We start from the raw sequence: 18,275 nt of genomic DNA, 5'->3' as shown, positions 1-18,275 counted from the left end.
AACCATGTTCGTAATTAAAAAATGTTACTATATGTCAAGTCATCTCAATTTAATCCAAAAAAGTCATCTACCAAGTTGGCTCATCATACATGTGCTAAAATTTGGACTTATATGAGAGGAAAGGTCTATATTGTATATTTATTTACCTCTTTATATTTTGAATCCTTAATAAATTTTTCTTCATGTAAATTTTTTTTTATTTAAAGAAGAATAAAATTGGACGAATATTATTAATGATTATATATATTCAAAATAAACACTTTCTTTCCGTTCCTAAATAAGTTGATTCTTTTAAGTTGTGCACATCCTATAACAAACTACTCACTCCTTAAAAAAGGTCATTTTCCCTATATACAATAACCATTTTGCCCTCAGATTTGTTCTTTGTTAACTAACAAAGCATTCGATGCAATAATATTATGAAAACATGGGCAGATGAACGTTGAGTAAAATATTTTAGTATTAGTGCAATCGATACTTATATAACCAAAAGAAATGACTCTGCCTACATTTGCTTAACGACCTCGAAAGTTTGAACCTCATCTTGGACCTTGTTTTTTGAGTGAAGTATCAAAAACACATCTAAATTATCTACTTTTTTTTAGTTTCATATCTAAACTATTGAAAGCGTGAGTTTCATACCTAAATTATCAGTCATTAATTTAAAAAACACACCTCTCTTTTATTACACTCTCTTGATGGTATGTGTACTACACTCTCTCTTTTATTTTAAAAAATTGTCACACAACACTTCACATGAACAAAATATTTTACCTTGATAAAAATTAAACAAACTATTAGTATTAGTTAAAAGTTAAAGATTAAAGTATCACTCCCAAAAAAAATATTCTTTTTTAAAAATAAAATTTAAAATATTTTTCTTACTCCACTCTACCACCTCCTCCCACGGTACCCCCCACACCTGGTCCATTTTTAAAAAAAAAACTAATTTTTTTTTTATAAATTTTCTTAAAAATTTCTTACTTCATCCACCCCACCCAAATCCCCCACCTTTGTCTTTAGTTTCTCGCTTTGTGTTAAATATATAAATATATTTTTTAAAAAAATATTTTCTACTTGCCATATGATTTTCTTTAAAATAAAATTTTCATTTCTGTTATATTTGGTACACAAGTAGAAAAAAATATTTTTCTAAAAATATATGTATATATCTAACATAAAATAAAAAAAATGTAATAAAATAAATTGAGAGCGGAGGATTAGATGGAGTGAAGTTGAATTTTTTTTAATTAAAATAATAATAATATCTAAAAAAAATTGGGAAGGAGTGGGTGGCTTCTTCTTTTTTTTTTGGGGGGGGGGGAGGGGGTAGTTGAAGTAAATTTTTGTAAAAAATTATAAACGAAATTTTAAAAAAGAAATTGGGAGCGAGGGATTGTCAAGGGATACAGGGAGGAGGTGGTGGACTGAGGTAAGAAAAAAATTAATTTTTTTTAAATAGTGATATTTTAATCTTTATAATTAACTTCTATATATATATAATTATGGTGTTCGAATAACTTATGTGTACCTCCACTAAATTCAAGGAATGCCTGCCATTGAAACATTCATGGAATGTCTACCATTGAAACATTCATGGTCCTATTTATTTCTTTGAGTTTCTATTACAAAAGTCATATCACATGAAACTTCTTTTCAATTAATACTCCTTCCTCTTTCACTTTTTCTTCTCACAATTTACTTCACAAGAATCAATCTAGCTAATTTGTGGGGTTAAATTAAATTAATTTAATAATTTAAATTTATATGTCAAAAAATTATACGAAAAAATTTATAATTTATAATTCTTTTTTATATTAATATAATAAAAAAATACTTATCAAAATCCATGTAATTTGAATTTCGATATGTAAAATATGGCAAGCAGAAGCGAATGAAAAGAGTACGTAATTGCACTGAATATAATAAGAAAAAATTTGATGAGCAAGTCGTCAAATAATACTCCTAATTCAAAGTAAAATAGGACAAATAATTATTATAAAGGTGCTGCCGAGTAGAATGGTTTATAAATATTATATATGTTGTAGGGTAAGAAATAAAAGGGAAGATTGGAAGTTCAAGTATGAGGAAGAGGAACTGGTCAGAAGTGGAATACGATGTACTGGTTGAGATAGCAAAGCGTGTTAGAGAGATTGATGATTTCATTAGATTTGGTGCTGTTTGTAAATCATGGTATCGTGCTGCTAAAAAGGAGAATTTCGATTCTTCATCTCCTCAGGTTCCGTTGCTTCTGATGGCGGCTGATAAAGACGATGATTATCGACTATTTTATTCTGTTACAAACCACAGAATTTTCGCCAAAATCTATCTCCCTCAAGCTAGAGGCTGTGTCTGTTTATCAACGGAGCAGCCTGGATGGCTTTTCACTGTCCAATTTACTATTACTACAGGTGACATGATGTTGTTGCATCCCTTCTCAGGCACCCAAATTCACCTTCCTTCATATCGTAGATTGAGAGGTATAGAAGATGGGGATGATCAATGGAAGCCAGAATATTTTTCCATAATCAAAAGAGCTGTGTTATCTGCCAACCCTTCACTCACATCCGACTACTTTCTGATGATCTCACATTATGCACCAAGAAGGCTTATGTCTTTTTGGCGACCTGGAGACCTCTGCTGGACTTCAGTTCATATTGAGAACCCTTTTGCATTCGTCGATTTCCGATACTTCAATGGAAAATTTTATATCCTGTCTCGCTGTTGCGGACTCTGGGTTGTTGACGATCTTGAAGAAGGCCATAGAAACAACCCTCCCCCATCTGTACGATCCCGCTTGGTTTTAAGGATAAATAGGGAGATACTTAGATGGGACTATTTACATCTGGTTCAAGTATCAGGTGTGCTACTATTTGTTGCACAAGATGAAGAAAGAGCTAGATCCACTGGTTTCTATAAAGACTATCGTTTTCAAGTATGGGAACTAGATGTAATGACAAGTGAAGCAAAAGAGATTAAGATGTTGGGAGATAGAGCAATTTTTTTGGGACAAGATGCATCCATGTCCGTTGAATCTTCTAAGTATATAGGAGTAAACCCTAATCACATCTATTTTATTAACAGTGTGGCCGTGATTTTCAGATTACAAGGTTGGAGTGGCATAGATATGCGGACTTATAGTCTTGAAGATGGAAAAGTTCAATCTTCTTATCACAGTGCTTCTGTTAATCCTATTTCCCCCCCAACTTGGGTTATCCCGTCATTCTGATATTGACCAAAAGAGGAATATTGCACTTACCTCCATGGCATGCTAGATTAAAAGAAGCTCGTGTATTTTAGTTTTTGCCATTTATTTATGTTTTCCGCCTTATCAAGATAAACTTTATGGAATTATTTATTCCTCTATATTAGCTTTTGATCATTCAAGGTGTTCAAGTAAGAGATTCTATGAAGACTGTTTTTTCCAGAAGAATGAATGAACTGAATTTCTACATGCTTTAAGTAGTTGAAATTTGCTAGTTAGTTTGTAGAATTGACATGTTTTAGAGGTACTGTTGGTTTGCTAGTCTGGGGAGTGAATGTCCATTACTTGGCTGTGTTTTCTGCTATCTAATGCTTCTTTGGTGTTAAAATTAACTTACTTCGCAAAAGAAAAAGAATAATCAATGTTTGTCGTACTTTATCTTAATGATATATGTTGGTGATACTTAGTATTCAAATGTAACTCTTTATAGTTTGATATTCCTGTCTATCCTTTAGTTGTTTGTTGTGTTTCATCTTTGATAATGCAATAATGAGTCATTGTGCAATTGCTGGAGTCTTTCGGTAATGAGAAATACCGAACCTAGATGTGTCATTTTGGAGGCTGAGGAGTAAATTTGTATATTTTGAGTCTCTCAAAGATGGTTTGCACTTGGTATTGGTTTGTGGAAGACATCAGGAACCTTTGGCCCAAGCTCAAGGAGAAGATAAAACTCAAAATAGGTAATGGTAATAATAAGGTCTTTCACTTGAAAGGAAAGCGCCAAAAAATACTCTTTTCTGGGAGGATAATTGATTGGTTCAAGGTCCATTGAAACAGACATACCCAGATATGTAGAGGATATCATTGCAAAAGGAGGCATCAGTTGGAGATCTATGGTGCAACTAATACTGGAACCTCACTTTCAGAAGGCCACAAAATGATATGGAAATAGACAAGCTGACGAATTTGTGAATGTTATGTACTGCTTTTCATTTGCACTATTTTGTTGTTACTGCTTTCATTTCCATATTTTCTTATTTTAAAACTGCTTTGAAATTCCCCACTTGAGCTGAGTGTCTACCGAAAACAACTTTTCTATCTCTACGAGGTAGGAATAAGGTATGTGTACACTCTATCCTCCCCAGACATGTGGGATAATTACACTGGATATGATGTTGTTGTATTATTCAAGTCGAAAGCAGTGAATGCACCTACACTTATGGTCTAAAATAATACTTGTATGTTGGTTAGGAGCTATTATTTTTAAGTAAGTATGCTAAAACTTGTGTCACACAAGTTATGTGTGCATGGTGGTCATACGATCAGGCCCTTCGTAAGTGCTCAAATCAGTGGCTTTCGTAGTGGACATGTAAAATGGTTTTGCTTGATGCTGATGATTCAGTAAAAGATTTGATTTCTCTGCTTTGTTTTATGAATGTGCGTAGCTTGAGGAAGAAAGATTATCATATGTCCTTTCCTAGTTGGCTTTTCAGAGAGATCTCTGGCCCTCTGTATATGGGCCACAACAATTGTTAGCTTCCTACTTGTCTTGTTCTATGTTATGCAAATGGTTTCTTTTTCTCTATTGCACAAACTAAGACAGTATTAACGTATGAGATAATGTATGGAGTGTTTCTGTTAGTCTGAGGTGCAGACAGAAATGTAAAAGAACTTAACTTTAACTGCCTGACAAACAGCAGTAGTGGGATTCGATGAATTTGAAGGCAATGATGTGGGGTTAATTGCTGCACCTGTTGATGATGAGGATGATAAAGAAGCTGATACAATTTGGGAATCGATTGATCAGAGAATGTATTCAAGGAGGATAGACAGGAGAGAAGCTAGGTTAAAGGAGATTGACAAGTATAGATCTTCGAATCCGAGAATTACTCAACAGTTTGCTGATTTAAAGAGGAAATTAGATACATTATCTAGTGATGAGTGGGATAATATACCTGAAATAGGATATTATTTGTTAAGAAATAAGAAGAAGAAGAGGTTTGAGAGTTTTGTGCCTGTTCCTGATACCCTTTTGGACAAGGCTAGGCAGGAGAAAGAGCATGTAACTGCATTGGTTGCAGATTTGACTGGGTGGGTGAAGGGAGAGGAACTGTGTTTTCTGTGAGGTTGGATAGGATTTGGATTCCGTTACTGGGCAAATGGTAGTGGATCCTAAGGGATACTTGACTGATTTGAAGAGTGTGAAGATTACAAGTGATGCTGAGATTTCCGATATAAACAAGGCTAGATTGTTGCTTAAGTCAGTTACTCAGACGAATCCAAAGCATCCTCATGATTTGATAGCAGCTGCTAGTCTGGAGGAGGTTGCAGGGAAGATGCAGGTAGCAAGACAGTTGATAAATAAAGGGTGTCAAAAGTGTCCTAAGAATGAGGATGTTTGGTTGGAGGCATGCCGTTTGGCGAGCCCCCTTGAGGCTAAGGCAGTGATTGCCCAAGGTATGTTAAAGCAAATCCTAATTCAGTCAAGTTGTGGATGCATGCTTCAAAATTGGAGGAAGGGTAGATTGTTGCTTAAGTCAGTTACTCAGACGAATCCAAAGCATCCTCCTGGTTTGATAGCAGCTGCTAGACTGGAGGAGGTTGCAGGGAAGATGCAGGTGGCAAGACAGTTGATAAAGAAAGGGCGTCAAGAGTGTGCTAAGAATGAGGATGTTTGGTTGGAGGCGTGCCGTTTGGCGAGCCCCCTTGAGGCTAAGGCAGTGATTGTCCAAGGTGTTAAAGAAAATCCTAATTCAGTCAAGTTGTGGATGTAGGCTTCAAAATTGGAGGATGCTACAGAAAACAAGAGCCGTGTGTTGAGGGAAGGTCTAGAGCATATCCCTGATTCAGTGAGGTTGTGGAAAGCTGTTGTGGAGTTGGCCAATCACGAAGATGATGCTAGACTTTTGCTTCAGAGGGCTGTGGAATGCTGTCCATTGCATGTGGAGCTGTGGATTGCTCTTGCGAAGTTGGAAACTTATGACAATGCTAAGAAGGTACTTAGGAAGGCTAGAGAAAATCTGTTTAATGAGCCTGCCATCTGGATCACTGCCGCTAGGCTTGAAGAAGCCAATGCGAATACTGGTTCAGTTGGGAAAATTATTGAAAGGGCAATCAGGTCTTTGCAGGGACAAGGTTTGGAGATTGACAGGGACGCTTGGATGAAGGAGGCTAAAGGATGTGAAAGAGCAGGTTCTCTTTGGACTTGCCAAGCTATAATAATTACACTGTTGGGTTTGGTGTTGAGGAAGAAGATAGGAAGAGGACCCGGGTCGCTGATACAGGGGAGTGCAAGAAAAGGGGTTCTATTGTAATGGCAAAATACATTTATGCACATGCTCTTACTGTATTTAAAACTAAGAAAACCATCTGGCTCAAAGCTGCACAGCTCAAAAAAAGTCATGGCACCAGGGAATCGCTTGATACTGTGCTTCGAAAAGCTGTTACCTACATTCCAAAGGCTGAGGTTCTATGGTTGATGGGTGCCAAGGAGAAGTGGCTTGCTGATGATATTCCTGCAGCTCAAGCAATTCTGGAGGAAGCATTCGCTGCAATTCCTGATTCTGAGGAGATATGGCTAGCTGCTTTCAAGCTCGAGTTTGAGAACCGTGAGACAGAGAGCAAGGAAGCTTCTTGCTAAGGAACGTGAAAGGGGAGGCTTGGAACGGGTCTGTATGAAGTCAGTCATTGTGGAGAGAGAGCTTGGAAATGTTGAAGAGGAGAGGATATTAGTGGATGAAGCATTGAGGTGCTTCCCCTCATTTTTCAAACTTCGGTTGATGTTGGGACAGTTGAAAGAAAGACTTTGTAATTCTAACGAGGCAAAGGATGCATTTGAATCTGGCATTAAGAATTGTCCCAGTTGTATACCCCTTTGGCTATGCCTAGCTTCTCTTGAGGAGAAGGTGAATGGGCTGAGCAAAGCTCGAGCAGTTCTTACCATGGCCAGGAAGAAGAATCCTCAAAACCCTGAGCTAAGGCTTGCAGCTGTGCGGGAAGCTAGGCATGGATACGAAAGGGAAGCTGATGTTCGGATGGCTAAAGCATTGCAGGAGTGCCCCAATAGTGGCATTCTATGGGCTGCTTCAATTGAGATGGCGCCTCGGCCTCAAAGAAAAACCAAGAGCTCTGGCGCTTTTAAGAAGTGTGATCATGATCCTCATGTTATTGCTTCTGTGGCTAAGCAGTTTTGGAAGGAGAGGAAAGTAGACAAAGCAAGAAATTGGTTCAACAGGGCAGTGACCCTTGCACCAGATATCGGTGCTTTCTGGGCATTGTATTTCAAAATGAACAGCAGCATGGAGCAGAAGAGCAGAGTAGTGATGTACTGAAGAGATGTGTTGCTGCAGAGCCAAAGTATGGTGAAAAATGGCAAGCTACAGTGAAGGCCGTAGAGAACTCTCATGAGCCAACTGAAACAATATTGAAGAAGGTGGTAGCCACACTATAAAGGAGGAGGAGAATTTGTCTGAAAATAACCACAACTGATATGCTATAGTGTGTGAGGAAAATTCTAAAGGTTATGTATCTTTCTTTTTTTTAAGGGACAAAAGTGATGATTCCATTTAATAAAATGTTCAATCAATGTTCTTACTTTGGTAACTAGAATTCACTCTGCAAACTTTTGTGTGTTTGTTTTGGTATGAGGTAATTCCCAGTGTAACTTTAAAGACAGCTAAAGACAATAATGGAAAAAAGAAGCAATCAAGAGCTGGACTCTTCTCATATGGTAAAGAATATCCTAGAGTTAGATACTATAGAAGAAATGAGTATGCCGGATCCTCTAATTCTCTAATATTATTATTACTATACTTCCGTCCAGTAATTTCAATAAATTCTATTTTTTCAAGTGTTAAGGAGGAGTATTTATTCACTTTTAGATCTAGTTATCCTTTTTGTGAAAGAGTGCGCAAGGAAGATTGTCATGGCTTTGATGTCGAAAATGAAAGGTTCAATTCTGAAACTGATGAAGTTTCCGCATCTTTTCTGCTTGTCTTGAGTTTACTGTATCTCCTCTATAATCTCATGTAGCTTTATTTTAACATGCCTTCTATGCTTTATCAAAGTTCTTATATACCTTCTATGTATGTTACTTTGTACTTCACTAGTGAAGTTTGAGTAGTAAATGGCAAATTTTTAAGTCATACGTGAATGTGATGTTATGAGAGGCTTGGCTACTCATACTCTGTTTGGATTGTTATTTTATCGCACTACTTCTGGTTACTGTCATGGATAAGTACAAAGTTACACGAAATGCCGTTTGAAAGTTGAACGCATACTTTATTTTCTGACGTCTATGTTGTAAGTGTATATCTGTGGAAAAAGATAAATTACGAATGCAATATTTCAAGATGCTTGGCTCCTGAATACTCTTTCTAGATACATTTATGGCACTACTTACTAACAGGATAGGAAAGGTTTTAGATATTGTTCCTGTTTTCTTTTCTCTACATGTGTGAAGACGTTCTAAGAGAGATCAGTCTCAACACGGGGAGTAGCCTATATCCCGAGCATGCTTTCCCCATCTCTGCTGAGGATTCGAGATTCTCAATTGATGTTGAAGAGACTGAAAAGTACCTAGAGGTATTTCAAACATTGGAGGAGTTATTTTTGAAGGCTTATAAGGTTATGGATAGAGAACTCAGTAGCTATACCAATATCGATTGCTTCTGTAGTGGAACAACAGAAGTAACCATGGTTAAACAGGTTTGTTGTCATAGTCAGAAAGTTTAAGCTAGCGAGATTTCCTGCGGATTTATTCTAATGATGAAATCTGTTATTTTGTTTTTTGGTAGGGTAAGAATTTTGTTATTTGTAACATTGGGAACTCTAGAGCTGTGCTGGCTACGAGACGCGGGGATGATTCTCTCACTGCAGTGCAATTGACCGTAGATCTTAAGCCCAATTTACCAGGTGCATATATGTCTATATCTTGCTGCTTACATATGGATGCTTTTCTTTTTTCCGAAATTGTGTTGATCAACAAAATTACCACTTTGCTTCTGTTCATTTAATGAACCTATCTATCTGTCGATAAATCTTATATCAACTGTTCTGAGTTAAACTATTGCAAATAGCCATCAGATTTGACGTGACACCACATTATTGCAATCTTACACATTCATGCATCTCCCTCCCCAAGAAAAGAACATGTTTATCCTCTTAAGTGTTATTCCTCATTTTCTCCCGTTTGACCCTTGTGCGGCTGATTCAAATTTCAGCTTTCACTCGAGCTTTTTCAGATTGCTGACTAAATCAAGAAAACATAAATGTTAGTTATTTGAGATAATTAACATATAGGTGACGTTGTTAAAGTGATGTAGAAAGATTAGGATCTCATCTATCAACGGGTAAGATTCCTTATGAGGGGATTGATTAAGCAGGAACAGCTAGGCAGATCATCTGCTTTTAGGCGAGTATGTCAACTCTAGTCTCAAACCTCAACGTTGCCTATATTAAACCTCTATATCAACTGTACTCTTATCGTCCATTCCGTAACAATACCCAATAAAGCGTCTTTTAAGATAAACTAGGGGTTGTCCTGAAATGGAGGTTCTCTAGCTCTCACATACATCTCTACATTGACACAAAAATCTTAAACGAAATTTTAAAGACTCCTTGTGAACATGAGGGGCAGTATCAGTTTCACCATATCAACTGACTCTTTGTTCTGGCTAATTGGTCTCATGTATATTGGATCCTTTGCTTTCAATGTTGTACGTTTCTAGCCAAGTGTGAATGGATTTTTATTGTAGGTCATCTGGGCCAATTACCTGCATGGCTCCATGTGATTCTAGGTCTAAGTCCACTCCCTAATACAAATGCGAAAATGTGCCAAAGAAAATACTAATTCGTGATGGATAACTATCGAAATTCTTGCTGCACGGTCTCATTGTCATACTCAATCTCCATTATATGAATCTCTTGAAGAGATGTTTAGACAAACTTACCCATTTATTCAGTTTTTCTGTCCTTTAAAAGTAAGAGGAGATGGAAGCTTCCCCCACCATCCCTTTATAACTTCCCAATCCCTTTACGTGTAGTTTCTGTGAAATATGTCAGTTTTCTTATATAAATTTTTCTCTACCTCTCGCTGTTCAAAAAGTTTTTCGAATTCTCTTTGACATGAGAAGTGACTAGGCTAGTTAACTTATACCTCCTTTGTGTCTATGATTAAATATGGTTGAGTTATGGTGACCACACAACGGTATTCTTGGAAGCAGAATTCGTTTCCTTTTTGATAGGTGACTTTGACTGATTTCTACTGATGCTTGTCTCGCTTTATTGTTTTGTTAACTCTGCTTTCTAAATTTGCAGCGGAGGCTGAGAGGATTCGCAAATGTATAGTGCGAGTGTTTTCTCTTCTAGATGAGCCGGATGTTGCAAGAGTGTGGATGCCATATAACAACTCTCCTGGGCTTGCCATGACTCGTGCTTTCGGAGATTTTTGCCTCAAGAATTTTGGTGTCCTCTCAGTGTCATTGTTCTGGCGATAGATGGGGTACGACACTTGAATTCCTGTTTTGCCATTACTTGGATTCAACATCAATCTCGTTGCTAGTTGAATTAATTTGATATGTATGACAGGTTTGGGACGACCTATCAAACGATGAAGTAGTAGAGATTGTTGATTCAGCTTCATCCCGTTCATCTGCAGCTCGATCACTCGTTGAAGAAGCCGTTTGAGCCTGGAAGATTACCGTACCCAACTTGTAGAGTCAATGACTGTGCATTTGTCTGCCTCTTCCTTGATTCAAACCCGAATAATTTCTCTACTGCTTCTAGTACAAAAGACAAGGACAAGGCTTTTATCTCAATGGAAATGAGTGAAGTTAGCAATGATATGGATGGTGTCTCCAGTCCACCAGCGTTGAATCGTTCCAGTACTGTTCGAGAAGGTGAAGAGGTTTCAGCAAGCATCAAAGAGGAAGCCTCGGAACAGGACCTAAGATGGGAAAAGTCTCGGGTGATCACAGTAATGACATTACCAAGTTGGAGGAGGAAGAAGAAATAGTAAACTCGTACGTCATGTGTTTGCAAACTTTCCTCACTTTTAACTATGGTTAATGTATATCTTCACCTCATTAAATCAGTTAACCATGGTCAGTCGACTAGTAAAAACGTCATGTGTCCAAGTGTTAGTTTTTACCATGGTTCTCTTGGTCTTAATTTCCGTTTGATTTATTTTTTACTGTCTCGTTTATTCTCAACTGTACATATGAGTTTTGAATTGTTACGATGAGGAGAATCTTTTTAAAATTCCCTTCAAAATCCTGCACCAAAAAAGTTTTAACACTCTGATTTCTTCTCTATCAATCAGTAGGTCTTTGGCATGCTACTGTGCACAGTAAACTAACATAAGAATATGACTTGATAAAATCAATAGCTCTTAGAAGTCAGCTGCATTTCTATGTTATCCCATCTTTTTAACCATGTGTCAAATTCACAAATAGAACCTGAATAACAAACTCACCTTCTGGATACAACGATTAGTCTGTTGGCCGGTGTTCCTGGTGCTGGTGGATTTGATGCTGTCACTTTGGGGGCTTCAAGCAAGAGTTTGCTCAATGTTCTTGCTATGATAGTGACGGAAGGTGTGTCTTGGGAAGACAATGATCCCCGAGCAAAGGAAATTACTGCAGCTGTTTCTTCGATCCAACTTCAATATTTTCATCATGCTATGTGACTACAACATCAGATTTTACAACACAAAAAGGATATATTAGAGCAGAATCACCATCATCAGAATGAGAGCCTGTTGTATTTTTAGCCGAAACTTTGATCTTGTTAGAATTACTTTTCTTTTACTTCTCAACTCTGTATGGTTAATCTCATGTATTTTTGCTCTCTACTGAAATTTGAATCCTGATCTCCCATGATTTGTATACCATTTCATTTTTCACTTACCCCACACCCTTGAGCGCTCTACTGTAACATTTTCATTCATTCATATGTGGCCTTGCCTGAATCAATAGTTACAAGCTAAAAGCATATCATCAACTAATGTACTTTCCCTCTTCCCTCTAAGATTTGTCAGAGTTATATTTCACAAAAAAATTAGCAAGAGCTATTGGTCGAAAACTTGAATTGTTCTGCTAAAACACAACTTCATCAAGTCCAAACATGAAAATGTGCTCACGAATCTGAACTCTTTATTCAAAAACAAATCCAAGTTTCAAGATTTGGCCATGACGTTCATGTCTCCGGCAGAAAAGTAGGATCTTAGTGGAACATGATTTGATTTTGTGAGTTATTCAGTACAGACACAAAAAAATTCAAATAAAAGAGTCGAAACTCCGCAGACGAAAAAATTCTTTTATTATAACTTAGCTCCGTAAAATCTGTATAAAGAACTTTAGTTGATTATTAAAAAAAAACATGAATGAAGACAACTATAAACAGGACTACTGATGTCGTCTTCAGTTTTCTACACCATCATAACATCTATGTGACAACATTTGAAGAAATGTCTATTTGCTAAATTGGTCCACATAGTGAGATGATATCAAGACTTCGAATGTTGACACTTGCAAATCTCTCTTCTAATAATGTTAATGATAATTCAAATTCATTTATGTATTCAAAATCTTTAATTTTCAAACCAAAGTGTTTCCACTCAAACTATTCCACTATTTCTTTTAACTTGACTCAATACGCTCTTTAAGAAAATATTTATTTTATTAAGCTAATTTTATTAAGTATGCTTTGGAAATATAAATTTAACTACTAAATACTTTATGTAATCAATGATAAACTAATCTTGATTTTATAAATTTGAAAAGTAAACTGAAACATGTGTTTTAATATAGGAGTTGAGTAGTATGAAATGGAGTGAGTAGCTTAAAGATACTATTTTAATATTTTTGTTCTTTTAATAACAATACTATATTACTCCATATAAAATAAAAATATCTTAGTAGATATTTAACCATGATTTTTTTTCGGACTTGAGATCTCGAAAGCATGTTTGGCCATAAAATTTTGAAATTAAATTTGAAGTTAAATTCCAATTTTTTTAATAATTTGAAAAATACAAATAAGTATTTTTACTTCAAATTACTCACAAACAGTAAAACAAACAAACAAAAAAAAAAACCTAATTGTAGTTAGGGTTACATACAAAATTCGTCGTGATAAATCTGCAGCCATCAGCTCAAAACTTAGGCATTTGTCTCTTTACTCTTTTGTAAAAGTAATATTCCCACACCTTCACAACTTCTACGTGCAAGCCACTCTTCGTAAGGTAAGTATAATTTTATTTATTTTATCTTCGATGCTCTAGATCTTTTCCTTTTCGTTTTCTGAAGGATTTGTTAGTTTTGATTATTCGAAGCTCTAGATCTTTCCTCTTTTTTTTTTGGTTTTATATGCAGATATGAGTTTATGATTGTTGAATCTGGATTCAGGATTTTTGATTTGTTTTTTTTGAAGGGTTAAAAATGGAACCTATGGACATAGTTGGTAAAACAAAGGAAGATGCTTCACTTCCCAAAGGTTTCTTCTTATCTTCCCTCGCTTTCCTGTGTTTGTTGTTGTTCGGGTACATCATATTCTGATTATTAATTTGTAGTTTTCTCTGGTTACAATTTTTTTTGGTGTTTTTTCTTCTTGTTACTCGTTTATATTTGGTTGACCTAGCTATGATATTTTTGAGCGGATGAACATTGAAGTAATGAAAGTATTAATTTGTAGCCAGCATGTATACACTTAATTACTGTTACTTGGATTGCTTTGGACCAAAATTGAACGAGTTTCTCATTATATTTGGTGAGGAAATTTTTTATAGTAGCTTAACTTATGACTATTCTGTCTAAAATATTTGAGCTTTCGTGAGATATTAGCTAGTACAAGGTGTGTAAATCACCATGCCTTATGTGGATTCATCTGCGGGGTGCAGTTTAGGGATTTTGATCCTTTTTACTCGTTGGTCATCCAAATGAAGACCTAGCTGCTGTGTGGTTGGCAAAGATAAAGCGTTTTGGTTTCAGTGTTGAGTTTATGTCGAAATAGGTTTGTGCCCAACCTCTTCAATTCTAAAATCATTTCCCGCTAGCTGATAGCTTGACACTTGTCGTCAGGTAACTTTTCTTCAAAGAAACTATTGAAGCGCCATAATTGAATTCAGATGCGTAATTTCCATTATTATTCTCATTTACCTTGTTTTTAGGTTAAATAAATATTTTTCAATAACTGATTTCTGCAAGTTTTCAACTTTTTGCATTGTGTTTTTTTTCCCTGTTTGTTTTTCTTTTTGATCCTCAGGAGAGGATAGTTGTTTTATTGCTAATAAGATATTGGTTAATGCTTAGTCATATTTGTAAGCTTACTTTAGGTCCAGTAGTCGTTGCAAGTGTTTTAATCTTGTTAGATGTTTGTATGCCACTAGAAAATATAGAGGAACTCTAATGTCAGAGAATCTAAATCGGGATGAATGGTGAGTAATTCATATAGCCGATTTCAAGTAGCTTGAAATTGAGCCGTATCGTTGTTTAATACCTGAAAAATCCATGTTTTCCGGTTTTGGAGCTCTATGGATTCCAAATACCAGTCAAGATTCAAACTTGTGACATGTGAGTATAATACATCCAGCCAGGATTCAAACTTGCAACCGGCTACTACCATACATCCCACATTGTATTATCTTTGCTGTTTTACCGGAGTGTTGCAGACCTTTAGAACAAAATGCTTCATGTTTCTGGTTTTTCTTTTTAAAACTAAAAATACTTCATTTTCTTGGTTTTTTGTCCCGTGAGATCCATCTTAGGTGTGATGTTGACATCGATGGAACTGGTGCATTTTTTAGGATCAGCCCAAGTCATGGTATTTGATTTCACATTTGGATGAAATAAAAAAGGCAGATCTTTCTCCCCTTTAGAGGTTTTTGAGTAATAGAACAAAAATATTCACCTCTCTGTGTTGCTTGATATTTCAGATCAAGAAATGATAATATTTGTTTGTCTTACTCAGTTGCCTTAGATCTCTTATTATTCTATGTTGTTGTTCAATAAAAGAATGCAATTTTTTTTTTGTATATTTGTGTGGCCTCAAATTTGAAATAAACGGTCAATCTAAAAAGGGAAGATCTTATCTTTTTGGGGTCAACAAAGGAAAGATCTTTGGTTCTGTCTAGGTACAATTTTCTGATGAAGATGTTTTTTTTTTCTAAAAGGAAGTGAAAAGAAAGCATAAAGTTCAATCCTGTGCATGGTTTTCTCCTTTTTATTGAAGTTGTTGTCTAAGGAAAGATAGAAGAAATCTAAAATGTGGGTGAAGTTTGAAGTTTTATCCTGTTGTAAATCAATTCTGTTCAAGAGTTGCACTTACTAGTGCTTCTTCTTTCCTTGGTCTAAAGGTTAACTGAAAACTGAAAAGCTCTTGTCATGGCTTTAGAAAGGATTCCACCTTTATGTTTCTTTTTCACTTATATGAAGCCATAGCATTGGGATTACGGGAACTAGATTTGTCAGTAGCATTGGCTTTGCAATACATGAGATACTTTTTAGGTGGTTTTGTTGTTTGCTTTGGTAACCTTAAATTGTTTATGCATATCTCATAATCTTTTTGGTCCTTTTCTGCTTACTGCTGTCTTATCTGTCTCTTACCAGCCATGGCACAAGAAACGGGCATGTTTACAGTGCATCATACAATTGGAAATGTTTTATGCTGCAAATGTGGTATAAGTATGCAACCAAATGCTGCCAATATGTGTGCCAACTGCTTGAGGTCTGAAATTGACATAACAGAAGGTCTCCAGAAGCATGTTATCATATGTCATTGCCCTGAATGTGATAGCTATTTGCAGCCTCCAAGGACATGGATTAAAGCCCAATTAGAATCAAAGGAGCTATTGACATTCTGTGTGAAGAGGTTAAAGAATTTGAATAAAGTCCGTTTAGTGCAGGCAGAGTTCATTTGGACTGAACCTCACTCCAAGAGAATCAAAGTCAAGTTGAAGGTTCAGAAAGAGGTTCTTCACGGAGCTATTCTTGAGCAGGCCTACACAGTTGAATTTGTTATCCAAGACCAAATGTGTGAATCTTGTACGAGGGTTCAGGCGAATCCTGATCAGTGGGTGGCTGCAGTGCAACTACGGCAGCACGTTACTCACAGGCGAACTTTCTTCTATTTGGAACAGCTTATTCTTAAGCATGATGCGGCTTCTCGTGCTATAATGATTAAGCAAATGGATCAAGGAATTGATATGTTTTTCTCTAATCGGAGTCATGCTGTAAAATTTGTGGAGTTCATAGGAAAAGTTGTTCCCAGTCGGAGCCGTAATGACAAACAACTAGTGTCTCATGATCCCAAGAGCAACAATTACAACTATAAGTATACTTTCTCAGTTGAAATCTCCCCAGTTTGTCGTGAGGACTTGATTTGTCTTCCGCCAAAAGTTTCAAATAGTTTGGGGAATCTAGGGCCACTTGTGATCTGCACCAAGGTGAGTAACCACATTGCTTTACTTGACCCATTTACTCTCAGGAACTGTTTTTTGGATTCGGAACAATACTGGAGGGCGTCTTTTAAGTCCCTACTTTCTAGTAGGCAGCTTGTGGAATATATAGTTCTAGATGTTGAGACTGTTTCTTCTGAGGTCAATATTGGTGGATCCAAGTATACTTTGGCAGATGCCCAAGTAGCTCGTATATCTGATTTTGGAAAGAATGACACAATTTTCAACGTACGAACACATCTGGGACATCTTCTAAATCCTGGGGATTATGCATTTGGATATGACTTATATGCTACTAATAGTAATGATAGTGAGCTGGACAAGTACAAAGGCTTTGTTCTCCCAGATGTAATATTGGTTAAGAAGAGCTATGAAGAGAAATGGCAGAAGAAGCGTGGGAAGCCTCGTTCATGGAAGCTGCAATCTCTCAATATGGAGATTGATGACAATGTAAAAGGTAGAGATCATGAAGAGAAGATGAACTCCGAGTATGAACAATTCTTAAGAGATTTAGAGGAGAATCCAGATTTGAGGTTCAACATATCTCTTTATCGTAACAAGGAGTATCAGCCATCAGAAATGGCATCTGTAACTGATGGCGATGATGCTCCTTCTGTCCCGTTGGAGGAATTGTTAGCTGATCTTGATTTAAGTGAGGAGGAAGCTGACAATGATGGCATGAGGGAGTGAGTCGAGTACTTGGACATGTGCTTCTTCATTGGATACTAAAATCTTAGATGAATTTCATAGATGAGACCTATTGATGCACCCTTAGCCCTTTTCTACAGTATTTCCTGCTGCTGCACCCTTTGCCAGTTTCCACAGTATTACTGTTTTATGACTATGATTTCCTGCTTTCGTGGTTCGTTATTATTTGTAAAGTGCAAGGAGTCGGTTTTTCTTGGGAGTAATTAGTTCCCGAGTCCTGTAGGTGTGATAGTGCTCATACATGTTTCTTCTGTTATATTCAGATTGAATCCGAACAGTTACAATCATCTTTTCCCGAGTATAAGTGAAGCCACTGCTTCTCAATAGAAGATTGAATTTTGAAAGGTTCAGTTAGAATAGCAGAAGAGAAGCCATGTTGGAAGAGCTGTAGTCAAATTTTTTGTTTCCATTTATGGTGTGGATCTAGGGCGTGTGTAATGACAATTATTTATTCTAGTCTTTTTGATCATCCTACTTCTGTGTTGATGTTTAAAGCTTCACCTCCCTCATGCGTGCGTGCACATAGACAACCTGCGGGAAATTTGTAGAAATATAACTTGTCCTTCTTGCTAATGTTGCTATATTTGTTTTTATTCGCATGTTTCCCATCTCTTCTTGAGAAACAAGTGGGCTATTTGCAAAACTATGCTCAATTTTGTGGCAAGATCTCTTTGTTAGTTGGGGGAAGAATCTCGTTATCCTCTTTTTAGTTGCCCTATTAAGGGTCGATGCTTGCAAAAATGTGTCACACAGTGAATGCAAAGATGGTTGGTGGCTATTTTCTTTTGTTGGATACAAAGACGAGACTTTCTTTTGCTCCCAAACAAAGGCAAGACTCTTTTGCTTCCAATGTCTATTGGCTGAATGTTTTGTTTCATTAAAAGTGCAAACTAATAAGTCGTTTTTTCT

The 18,275-nt window shown here is 36.5% G+C and overlaps 3 protein-coding genes and 1 pseudogene across 5 annotated transcripts; all 4 read left to right on the top strand.

Moving 5' to 3' along the window:
* Positions 1 to 2,083: 2,083 nt before the first annotated feature.
* LOC129900013 (probable F-box protein At1g65740) lies at positions 2,084 to 3,229 on the top strand. The gene has a single exon (XM_055975003.1). The coding sequence runs from the start codon at positions 2,084 to 2,086 to the stop codon at positions 3,227 to 3,229; it is 1,146 nt and encodes a 381-aa protein (XP_055830978.1).
* Positions 3,230 to 4,898: 1,669 nt separating this feature from the next.
* Positions 4,899 to 12,126, top strand: LOC129900012 (protein STABILIZED1-like; annotated as a pseudogene).
* On the top strand, positions 8,657 to 11,891 carry LOC129900011 (probable protein phosphatase 2C 33). Its single transcript, XM_055975002.1, has 5 exons — positions 8,657 to 8,911; positions 9,001 to 9,118; positions 10,523 to 10,680; positions 10,863 to 11,218; positions 11,699 to 11,891. The coding sequence occupies exons 1-5, from the start codon at positions 8,657 to 8,659 to the stop codon at positions 11,889 to 11,891; spliced, it is 1,080 nt and encodes a 359-aa protein (XP_055830977.1).
* Positions 12,127 to 13,283: 1,157 nt separating the features above from the next.
* On the top strand, positions 13,284 to 17,840 carry LOC129899104 (uncharacterized). 3 transcript variants are annotated; one of them, XM_055973912.1, is made up of 3 exons: positions 13,284 to 13,448; positions 13,637 to 13,699; positions 15,811 to 17,840. In XM_055973912.1, exons 2-3 carry the CDS (start codon positions 13,645 to 13,647, stop codon positions 17,346 to 17,348), a joined length of 1,593 nt encoding a protein of 530 aa, XP_055829887.1. In that variant the 5' UTR covers positions 13,284 to 13,448; positions 13,637 to 13,644; the 3' UTR covers positions 17,349 to 17,840. The 3 variants fall into 3 exon arrangements, with proteins under 3 accessions (XP_055829887.1, XP_055829890.1, XP_055829889.1); XM_055973915.1 differs by lacking the exon at positions 13,284 to 13,448 and adding an exon at positions 14,103 to 14,215; XM_055973914.1 differs by lacking the exon at positions 13,284 to 13,448 and adding an exon at positions 14,103 to 14,283.
* The last annotated feature ends 435 nt before the right edge of the window (positions 17,841 to 18,275 follow it).

This window comes from Solanum dulcamara, chromosome 8 (assembly GCF_947179165.1).
Source record: "Solanum dulcamara chromosome 8, daSolDulc1.2, whole genome shotgun sequence".
Taxonomy (NCBI): domain Eukaryota; kingdom Viridiplantae; phylum Streptophyta; class Magnoliopsida; order Solanales; family Solanaceae; genus Solanum; species Solanum dulcamara.
This window is presented reverse-complemented; position numbering and strand designations above follow the sequence as displayed.

Excerpts from the sequence above, each read along its gene's own strand:
- LOC129900011 (XM_055975002.1), top strand. The coding sequence starts at position 8,657 with ATGTGTGAAGACGTTCTAAGAGAGATCAGTCTCAACACGGGGAGTAGC. Across the intron at positions 8,912-9,000 it reads AAGTAACCATGGTTAAACAG|GGTAAGAATTTTGTTATTTG; the intron begins GTTTGTTGTCAT and ends GTTTTTTGGTAG. Across the intron at positions 10,681-10,862 it reads AGAATTTTGGTGTCCTCTCA|CTCGATCACTCGTTGAAGAA; the intron begins GTGTCATTGTTC and ends GTTCATCTGCAG.
- LOC129900013 (XM_055975003.1), top strand. The coding sequence starts at position 2,084 with ATGAGGAAGAGGAACTGGTCAGAAGTGGAATACGATGTACTGGTTGAG.
- LOC129899104 (XM_055973912.1), top strand. The coding sequence starts at position 13,645 with ATGGAACCTATGGACATAGTTGGTAAAACAAAGGAAGATGCTTCACTT. Across the intron at positions 13,700-15,810 it reads AGATGCTTCACTTCCCAAAG|CCATGGCACAAGAAACGGGC; the intron begins GTTTCTTCTTAT and ends GTCTCTTACCAG.